Below are 10,958 nucleotides of genomic sequence, written 5' to 3'. Positions count from 1 at the left end.
TATTTACTAATCCACACACAATGGAAGGCAAATTAACTTAATCTCTCACTGGGGATGGAAACTATTTAATGAATGACAGATGACATTGTCACTGACTGTACTAAATTATATCCAGCAGGTTTAAAAAATTGTGTGGTTTTTTTTCCATAGTGGTTACCCTGAAGACGCTCTCATTGAGCCGGCTGTTACAGGAGTAAAACGAGGTTAATCCCATTGTCTGTGTGCGAAACACATGTTAGCGTTCGACTTTTATATTTGAACCCGTTTGATTATGTGATCAGTGTGTCTGTGTTCAACTGTAATCCAATAACCGGTGGTGTTTTTCACATGCAAAACATTACAAATTTAGCTGAATGTAGGTTTTGATCAATAAAGTGGCCATTTATAGTTAAATTTAGATTATTTAGTTTAAATATTTTTCAACGTTTCATTATTTGAACACATGGTGGTGGTTGGTGGACACAGGTTATACAATATGTTAGAGGTAGGGGGAAGGCAAACAGTTCTCAACAGGAACATATTAAGAACAGGCAAAAAACTACAAATATACAACTCGCTACAGGACAAGCCCTGGTACATTTTGTTCATAATCTACTTTAATCAATTAATCCATCAACTAAACTACATGTAGACTGAATGAAAATTCATTTTTGAGGGGTCTGCATTGATTCTCTCCATACTCCACCTGTGCAGTAATGGCAATAACCGGATAATGGGACACTGAATAATTGTTCATTACATTATACCTTTACGCAATTTTAGTCACGCCACTGCGCCTCAAATGAATGTTTTGGGGTTGTGAGAGGAACACAAGCATAGAGGATGTTTGTGGCACATGAATGCAAACAATTTAACAAATGTTTGCATGATTATATTGCATACATTTGTTTTTGCCCATAACAGACTCTTTCTTGTGTCAGTTATTTTTAAAGCAATGCTGCTCTCTTTGGAATCACAATTCTTTCAGACTATAGCTGAAAAAACTCCCTCCCTCCACCAGGTCACCTGCCTCCAGGATTTCTTTGGGAAGATGATATATTCTTCGCTTGCGGCCCAGAAAAGTTCCGCTATCAGGACGACTTCAACCTGGATGAAAGCGGTAAAGTGTGGAGGAACACTTCAGTACACAGTACCAACCCCTGAGGCTTTCTTTTGTTTGCATGCACTCGCTTTGCACAGCTCTATGTACAATACTTCTATATTTACCTGTGTGGCTCCGGGAGATGCTGAATGTTCAATACGTATAGAAAAGTCCTGTTTTCTCTGTCCGCCTACTTTCCGGTTAGATGTTTGAGAGGAATAGATATTGTCAGAGCAGGATTATATGTGAGCATGTGTGAATGTCTCTCTTTCGCCCACAGTCGGCAGTCAGTTCTGGATTCCCGGAACCCTGAAGTAGAATAAAGGCGTCTGGAAGAGGAATAGATTAAAACAACAGTTTTACAACACTGGCTCTGACACTCTGTCTTATTTTAATAATTTAATAGTGTTTGTTGCTTGAAACACACTCCGATTAAAAGGTTACACTACTGATGATGTGTCCCAAAATGTACATCCTTCCCACACCTGAGCGACGGCTCACACGCCGTTCTCCAACAGTCAACCTCAAGTGACTCTCATATTTTGGCAAACGTCAACATGATTGCACAATGAATCATGAGAACTCACGTGTGTCACTTTAAGGGACAGAAATTAACAGTTTATGGGCAAAAAAAATTGCCAGTAAAGGACAAGTTTGCAAGTCATTTAGTCAGTTTAATGCAAGAACCAGCCAATAAAATACTGCAATAATAACTTCTAAATGTCAAGTTCAATGTTTATTTTTGTCATTGTGGTGCAGACTATCTCAATTTTAATGAAACCTAGTGTAAAATACAGTGAAACGTTCTAAAGCCTGCTCCTATAACTGTTGCCTTATGGGTGTTTTTACAAACTCCCCCTGACAGCATGGCTTTGAGGCTGATTTGATAATTTTCATGACAGCATTACTGATTTCTCAGTGTTTTCTTAAGATTTTTTTTTTTTTTTAAATCAATGCTTTCTTTGAAATCTTAACAATTTTCTTGGTGGATTTGGGAATTGGGGCTTGTTGTGGCCCGGTTTTGGACCATGGGCTTTAGGATTGACACCCCTGTTATAAGATCCAGGATCATAATGTGTCCGAGTATAGATGTCATAACTTAGATTTTATGGTTTCCAGCTGGCTGTGCCAAAACCAAAATATTCACTCTCAATGCTACATTAACATGAACAATATCAGGTTTGCGCACGGCTGCAGACTCCCAACTGCTTGTTTAGAAAACTCAAAGAAATGTTTGAGCAGAAAGTCATACGTTGAAGTTTTCAATCTTTGTGTGTTTGCAGAATGCCGGGTCGCGAAGTCTGCTTCATACGGCCGGCTGCCCTCAGTGCACGGTCGCTCCTCCCCAAGAAGTGGTGCCATGTCTCGCAGGAGCAAGTCTCCTTCATCTACAGGTTCAGGTGTGTGTGTGTGTGTGTGTGTGGGTGTGCGTGTGCGTGTGCGTGTGCGTGTGCGTGCTGTGTGTGTGTGTGTGTTTGCTCTCAGGATATATTCATTCTGCAGTATTTAATCATGCCGCTTGCTTTGATTGCGCAGCTAACGGCACTGCAGGCAGCCAGCTGTCCACGCCTCGCTCTGGAAAGTCTCCCAGCCCCTCTCCAACCAGTCCAGCCAGCCTCCGCAGACAACAGGTGATCAACATTTACACTCTTATCAAACAAGGTTAAGGTTTATGTGAGGTCACGTACGAACCACGTTATGGAGGCTACATGGGGAGGTTTAACTGTCTAATAATGACGATGACGTAAAAACTGTGCATGAGCCTCCACAGGTTAATAACGTTAAAGCGGGTAAATCTCTTTGTCTTTTCTTTTAAACTGACAAAGATGAATCAAAAGGAATTGAATATGTAACTATTGGCCTGTCTGGTCGACACGCTCTGGGCTGGTTTAATAATTATTTATCGAGTTGGTTTGTCCGATGGATCATCCTCAGGGCTTGTCAATGTTGTTAATAGTGTCTAATCCATAACAACATATAAAAACACTGCAAACATCATACAGCTCGTCGTCCAAACCGTTCTCCAATATGTAAAGATCAAATGTTCCAATTATCCTCTATAATTTTCATCATATGGTTGAAATGTTTACATGTTTCAGTGAGTTTGCTATGAAGGGTTAATTACATAATAAAACTAGTTTTTTTGATTTCAAGCAACAGGAATAAATGAAACCACCTCCTTTGTTTGACTCTGAGATTACATTTCACTATCAGTGAGATGATCGTACGGGCAGGCTGGGTTGATATCAACATGTCGAAGGGTGTTTTTATTACTTTTCTGAAAAATGTTCATTTGTTGTTTCACCACGCTTGATTGTTTTCCCTCTAATCTCATGCTGTGTGCTTGAGTGGAGCAAACAGGCTCTGTGTAAAGGCAGGCTGTAATCACATTTCATAAGCTTGTCCTTCTTTGAAGTTTGCCTCACCGTGTGCATTAATCCTCCTTCCTCCTACCAGGGATCTCTGTACAGTGGCTCCTCGCTCTCCGCTGGCTTCCACCAAGGTGTGCAGCTCCATGGATGACGGAGACGGGCTGGGCAGCGAAGGTCAGCTACAGTTTGATGACAGAATATATATACTGCGAAAAGTCTCTGATAACTCTCAAACTCTTAAGTATCAGTTCGTATCATCACATTATCTGCAGGGAGGACAAAATGACATATTGATTAAAACCGACTTCACCAGCAAACAAATAAAGCAAATATTACTACATTACCTCGAAAGTCACCCTCAACACATTCAGTATTATATTTTGGTTAAGTTATAGATTTCCTGTATTTTCAAAGTTATTGTTCCACAGATTTTCCTAATTTTTAATTTTTTTTTTGTTACTCTGTTTCTTCACAGCTGAGCCAGTGGATGAGCACTCCTCAGTTCCCGCCTCCATAGCGGAGAGGTACAAAGTGGGGAGGACTCTGGGGGACGGAAACTTTGCAGTGGTGCGCGAGTGTGTGGAGAGATCCACCGGAGAGAGTACGCTCTCAAGATCATCAGCAAACACAAATGCAGGGGAAGGTGAGCCTGCTCGCACAAAGATTGGAGTCATCCCATATAGATGGTGTTCCTCACTGGCCAGCAGAGGCGCTGTGGACTAAAGACTGCATGTCTTTTTACCGGCTTAACAATCAGCTCCTGGCGAAGCGGTTTGTCTTTCAGACAGAAAGATTGAAATACATTTACACACTCGGCTGCTCATTCCACGGATGCATGTTGGTTAAACGTGACTTGTATGTTCATTTATTTATGTGTTTGTATTTAATCTGTCACCCAGGAGCACATGATACAGAGTGAAGTATCGATCCTCCGTCGCGTCAAACATCCCAACATTGTACTGTTAATCGAGGAAATGGACACTTCCAATGACCTCTATCTCGTCATGGAGTTAGTCAAGGTATTCTACTTTTGTTCGTCCGGACTAAAGTGATTATATGAGATCTCAGAACTGCTCGCATGTGCCGAGTTTTTGTCATCATTTCTGTGCCGAATGCTCTTTTCCCAGGGCGGCGATCTCTTCGACGCCATCACCTCGTCCAGCAAATAACAGAGGCGATGCCAGTTGTATGCTGTTCAACTTGGCCAGCGCCATCAAGTACTGCCACGCTCAATATCGTTCATAGAGACATAAAACCAGAGAATCTGCTGGTAAGTTTGTCTCCACATTTATTTTTAACCAAATCTCTTGTGCAGTGCGATTGACGGGTTGATGTTTTCACTCTTACAATGCACACAGACAAAATCCTACATAAATCAATCAAACATTACATATCCACCACTTTTTAAAGCAGGTTTATGCAGCTCAAAGTGTTTCCCAGCACAGTTCATACAGTGAATGAAGGAAAGGAGGTGTTGAAGCTTCTTTATTTAGAGCAGAGGCGTCGAGACACGTGGCAAAATCAGCCAGGAGAGGGTTTTTAAACTATGTAAACAAATATGACATTAATAATCACACTGTGGTGCGTATATCTCTTATTAAACACTCACATCCTTGCATGCAACCAATACTGTAATAACTGCCACTAATGTAATGAATGTAATGAAGTCGAATCATAACAGTACTCTATCTATACCTCCCTCCTAAGTTGAATATATAGCGTTACTGAGTAGCGACTCATCCTTACATATCATTCATCACTTAGTGGCAGTTATAACATATTTGTAGCTGCAGACGTGATGTGAGATTTAATAAGAGATATACGCACACACGTGTGATATTAAATGTTCATATTTGTTGACAAGTTTAAAACCCCCCTGCCTGATTTGATCCACTTGTCCCACGTGTCTGCGAATCACAACAAACTACCTCACAGCAAGCTTCAACACCTCCTATCCTTCATCTCTGTATGAACTGTGCTGGAAACACTTTGAGCTGCATAAACCTGCTTATTAAATAGGTGGATATGTAATGTTTGATTGATTAAGTAGTATTTTGTCTGTGTGCATTGTGTTAAGATGTGAAAACACACCCGTCAACGCACTGCACAGAGATTTGGGTTAAAAATAAATGTGGAGACAAACTTACCAGCAGATCTCTGGTTTTATGTCTCTATGAACGATATTGAGGCCGTGCAGGTACTTGATGCGCTGGCCAAGTTGAACAGCATACAACTGGCATCGGCCTCTGTGTATTTGCTGGACGAGGAATGCGTCGAAGAGATCGCCGCCCTGGGAAAAGAGCATTCGGCACAGAAATGATGACCAAAACTCGGCACATGCGAGCAGTTCTGGAGATCTCATATAATCACTTTAGTCCGGACGAACAAAAGTAGAATACCTTGACTAACTCCATGACGAGATAGAGGTCATTGGAAGTGTCCATTTCCTCGATTAACAGTACAATGTTGGGATGTTTGACGCGACGGAGGATCGATACTTCACTCTGTATCATGTGCTCCTGGGTGACAGATTAAATACAAACACATAAATAAATGAACATACAAGTCACGTTTAACCAACATGCATCCGTGGAACTGAGCAGCCGAGTGTGTAAATGTATTTCAATCTTTCTGACTGAAAGACAAACCGCTTCGCCAGAGCTGATTGTTAAGCCGGTAAAAAGACATGCAGTCTTTAGTCCCACAGCGCCCTCTGCTGGCCAGTGAGGAACACCATCTATATGGGATGACTCCCAATCTTTGTGCGAGCAGGCTCACCTTCCCCCCTGCATTTGTGTTTTGCTGATGATCTTGAGAGCGTACTCTCTCCCGGTGGATCTCTCCACACACTCGCGCACCACTGCAAAGTTTCGTCCCCCCAGAGTCCTCCCACTTTGTACCTCTCCGCTATGGAGGCGGGAACTGAGGAGTGCTCATCCACTGGCTCAGCTGTGAAGAAACAGAGTAACAAAAAAAAATTAAAAATTAGGAAAATCTGTGGAACAATAACTTTGAAAATACAGAGAAATCTATAACTTAACCAAAATATAATACTGAATGTGTTGAGGGTGACTTTCGAGGTAATGTAGTAATATTTGCTTTATTTGTTTGCTGGTGAAGTCGGTTTTAATCAATATGTCATTTTGTCCTCCCTGCAGATAATGTGATGATACGAACTGATACTTAAGAGTTTGAGAGTTATCAGAGACTTTTCGGCAGTATATATATTCTGTCATCAAACTGTAGCTGACCTTCGCTGCCCAGCCCGTCTCCGTCATCCATGGAGCTGCACACCTTGGTGGAAGCCAGCGAGAGCGAGGAGCCACTGTACAGAGATCCCTGGTAGGAGGAAGGAGGATTAATGCACCACGGTGAGGCAAACTTCAAGAAGGACAAGCTTATGAAATGTGATTACAGCCTGCTTTACACAGAGCCTGTTTGCTCCACTCAAGCACACAGCATGAGATTAGAGGGAAAACAATCAAGCGTGGTGAAACAACAAATGAACATTTTTCAGAAAAGTAATAAAAACACCCTTCGACATGTTGATATCAACCCAGCCTGCCGTACGATCATCTCACTGATAGTGAAATGTAATCTCAGAGTCAAACAAAGGAGGTGGTTTCATTTATTCCTGTTGCTTGAAATCAAAAAAACTAGTTTTATTATGTAATTAACCCTTCATAGCAAACTCACTGAAACATGTAAACATTTCAACCATATGATGATAATTATAGAGGATAATTGGAACATTTGATCTTTACATATTGGAGAACGGTTTGGACGACGAGCTGTATGATGTTTGCAGTGTTTTTATATGTTGTTATGGATTAGACACTATTAACAACATTGACAAGCCCTGAGGATGATCCATCGGGGACAAACCAACTCGATAAATAATTATTAAACCAGCCCAGAGCGTGTCGACCAGACAGGCCAATAGTTACATATTCAATTCCTTTTGATTCATCTTTGTCAGTTTAAAAGAAAAGACAAAGAGATTTACCCGCTTTAACGTTATTAACCTGTGGAGGCTCATGCACAGTTTTTACGTCATCGTCATTATTAGACAGTTAAACCTCCCCATGTAGCCTCCATAACGTGGTTCGTACGTGACCTCACATAAACCTTAACCTTGTTTGATAAGAGTGTAAATGTTGATCACCTGTTGTCTGCGGAGGCTGGCTGGACTGGTTGGAGAGGGGCTGGGAGACTTTCCAGAGCGAGGCGTGGACAGCTGGCTGCCTGCAGTGCCGTTAGCTGCGCAATCAAAGCAAGCGGCATGATTAAATACTGCAGAATGAATATATCCTGAGATGCAAACACACACACACCACACACGCACGCGCACCACGCACACGCACACCGCACACCCACACACACACACACACACCACACCCTGAACCTGTAGATGAAGGAGACTTGCTCCCTGCGAGACATGCACCACTTCTTGGGGAGGAGCGACCGTGCACTGAGGGCAGCCGGCCGTATGAAGCAGACTTCGCGACCCGGCATTCTGCAAACACACAAAGATTGAAAACTTCAACGTATGACTTTCTGCTCAAAACATTTCTTTGAGTTTTCTAAACAAGCAGTTGGGAGTCTGCAGCCGTGCGCAACCTGATATTGTTCATGTTAATGTAGCATTGAGAGTGAATATTTTGGTTTTGGCACACCAGCTGGAAACCATAAAATCTAAGTTATGACATCTATACTCGGACACCATTATGATCCTGGATCTTATAACAGGGGTGTCAATCCTAAAGCCCAAGGTCCAAAACCGGGCCACAACAAGCCCCAATTCCCAAATCCACCAAGAAAATTGTTAAGATTTCAAAGAAAGCATTGATTAAAAAAAAAAAAAAAATCTTAAGAAAACACTGAGAAATCAGTAATGCTGTCATGAAAATTATCAAATCAGCCTCAAAGCCATGCTGTCAGGGGGAGTTTGTAAAAACACCCATAAGGCAACAGTTATAGGAGCAGGCTTTAGAACGTTTCACTGTATTTTACACTAGGTTTCATTAAAATTGAGATAGTCTGCACCACAATGACAAAAATAAACATTGAACTTGACATTTAGAAGTTATTATTGCAGTATTTTATTGGCTGGTCTTGCATTAAACTGACTAAATGACTTGCAAACTTGTCCTTTACTGGCAATTTTTTTTGCCCATAAACTGTTAATTTCTGTCCCTTAAAGTGACACACGTGAGTTCTCATGATTCATTGTGCAATCATGTTGACGTTTGCCAAAATATGAGAGGTCACTTGAGGGTTGACTGTTGGAGAACGGCGTGTGAGCCGTCGCTCAGGTGTGGGAAGGATGTACATTTTGGGACACATCATCAGTAGTGTACCTTTTAATCGGAGTGTGTTTCAAGCAACAAACACTATTAAATTATTAAAATAAGACAGAGTGTCAGAGCCAGTGTTGTAAACTGTTGTTTTAATCCTATTCCTCTTCCAGACGCCTTTATTCTACTTCAGGGTTCCGGGAATCCAGAACTGACTGCCGACTGTGGGCGAAAGAGAGACATTCACACATGCTCACATATAATCCTGCTCTGACAATATCTATTCCTCTCAAACATCTAACCGGAAAGTAGGCGGGACAGAGAAAACAGGACTTTTCTATACGTATTGAACATTCAGCATCTCCCGGAGCCACACAGGTAAATATAGAAGTATTGTACATAGAGCTGTGCAAAGCGAGTGCATGCAAACAAAAGAAAGCCTCAGGGGTTGGTACTGTGTACTGAAGTGTTCCTCCACACTTTACCGCTTTCATCCAGGTTGAAGTCGTCCTGATAGCGGAACTTTTCTGGGCCGCAAGCGAAGAATATATCATCTTCCCCAAAGAAATCCTGGAGGCAGGTGACCTGGTGGAGGGAGGGAGTTTTTTCAGCTATAGTCTGAAAGAATTGTGATTCCAAAGAGAGCAGCATTGCTTTAAAAAAATAACTGACACAAGAAAGAGTCTGTTATGGGCAAAAACAAATGTATGCAATATAATCATGCAAACATTTGTAAATTGTTTGCATTCATGTGCCACAAACATCCTCTATGCTTGTGTTCCTCTCACAACCCCAAAACATTCATTTGAGGCGCAGTGGCGTGACTAAAATTGCGTAAAGGTATAATGTAATGAACAATTATTCAGTGTCCCATTATCCCGGTTATTGCCATTACTGCAACAGGTGGAGTATGGAGAGAATCAATGCAGACCCCCTCAAAAATGAATTTTCATTCAGTCTACATGTAGTTTAGTGATGGATTAATTGATTAAAGTAGATTATGAACAAAATGTACCAGGGCTTGTCCTGTAGCGAGTTGTATATTGTAGTTTTTTGCCTGTTCTTAATATGTTCCTGTGAGAACTGTTTGCCTTCCCCCTACCTCTAACATATTGTATAACCTGTGTCCACCAACCACCACCATGTGTTCAAATAATGAAACGTTGAAAAATATTTAAACTAAATAATCTAAATTTAACTATAAATGGCCACTTTATTGATCAAAACCTACATTCAGCTAAATTTGTAATGTTTTGCATGTGAAAAACACCACCGGTTATTGGATTACAGTTGAACACAGACACACTGATCACATAATCAAACGGGTTCAAATATAAAAGTCGAACGCTAACATGTGTTTCGCACACAGACAATGGATTAACCTCGTTTTACTCCTGTAACAGCCGGCTCAATGAGAGCGTCTTCAGGGTAACCACTATGGAAAAAAAACCACACAATTTTTTAAACCTGCTGGATATAATTTAGTACAGTCAGTGACAATGTCATCTGTCATTCATTAAATAGTTTCCATCCCCAGTGAGAGATTAAGTTAATTGCCTTCCATTGTGTGTGGATTAGTAAATATAAAGCTATGCCACAGAGGCTGTAATGCCAGTCGTTCATTAATACAGCCCTTCACATCAACACAGAGCTCATGGAGTCCCTTCAACGAAAACAACCATATTGTTTCCAGGCTCAGAAGACACTGCCATGCTTGTATTATTCTCAAAAACAAAGCAAATTATTGTTTTCCTACAGAGCAGAAGCATCTTCTGCCTTCATTAACACAGATTCATAGTTATAAATAAATACAGAATCTGCTAAGTCTTGACCTTAAACATGTTTGTGTATTTTGTGCTAGAGTATGTATATCGCTTAAAACAAAAGCACATAGATTGCATTACACAGTGCCACATGCATTGTGAGTCCAGACTGCTTATTTATTCAACGGTTGCTAAGAAATACATCACTGACGTCCCCACACCATCGGCCTGTGATTTGCTTGCTCTTAGTGGATTTTCTAGCCACAGCCTGGTGAGTAAGAAATTCAAGCTGAGAGCCAAAAAACTACTCACAGATACAAGAAACAAATAATAAAAAATTAAAAAAGACTCCAGTGAAGTCTCACAGAAAGTGTAAGAGTGAGTCATTGTGTGAGAGTGATGCTCGGACAGAAGGAGACGGCGCTGGCAGAGTTCAGAAAGACTA

The 10,958-nt window shown here is 41.2% G+C and overlaps 2 protein-coding genes across 2 annotated transcripts; one reads left to right on the top strand and one right to left on the bottom strand.

The window, feature by feature from the left end:
• Positions 1-1,000: 1,000 nt before the first annotated feature.
• LOC308148356 (serine/threonine-protein kinase DCLK1-like) lies at positions 1,001-4,622 on the top strand (the record flags this gene model as incomplete). Its single annotated transcript, XM_080521819.1, is given in 10 exon segments — positions 1,001-1,099; positions 2,365-2,481; positions 2,618-2,712; positions 3,539-3,568; positions 3,570-3,627; positions 3,929-4,048; positions 4,051-4,085; positions 4,091-4,096; positions 4,353-4,472; positions 4,581-4,622. Coding segments are annotated over 10 exon segments (722 nt in total), but the record flags the coding sequence as incomplete, so codon positions are not given.
• Positions 4,623-5,596: 974 nt separating this feature from the next.
• LOC308148357 (serine/threonine-protein kinase DCLK1-like) lies at positions 5,597-9,335 on the bottom strand (the record flags this gene model as incomplete). The annotated part of the gene is given in 10 exon segments (XM_080521820.1): positions 5,597-5,743; positions 5,853-5,972; positions 6,232-6,237; positions 6,240-6,325; positions 6,328-6,402; positions 6,705-6,792; positions 7,619-7,713; positions 7,845-7,969; positions 8,939-8,972; positions 9,236-9,335. Coding segments are annotated over 10 exon segments (876 nt in total), but the record flags the coding sequence as incomplete, so codon positions are not given.
• Between the last annotated feature and the right edge of the window lie 1,623 nt (positions 9,336-10,958).

The sequence above is a fragment of the Blennius ocellaris genome (assembly GCF_963422515.1).
Source record: "Blennius ocellaris genome assembly, contig: SCAFFOLD_467, whole genome shotgun sequence".
NCBI classification, from domain to species: Eukaryota; Metazoa; Chordata; class Actinopteri; order Blenniiformes; family Blenniidae; genus Blennius; species Blennius ocellaris.
This window is presented reverse-complemented; position numbering and strand designations above follow the sequence as displayed.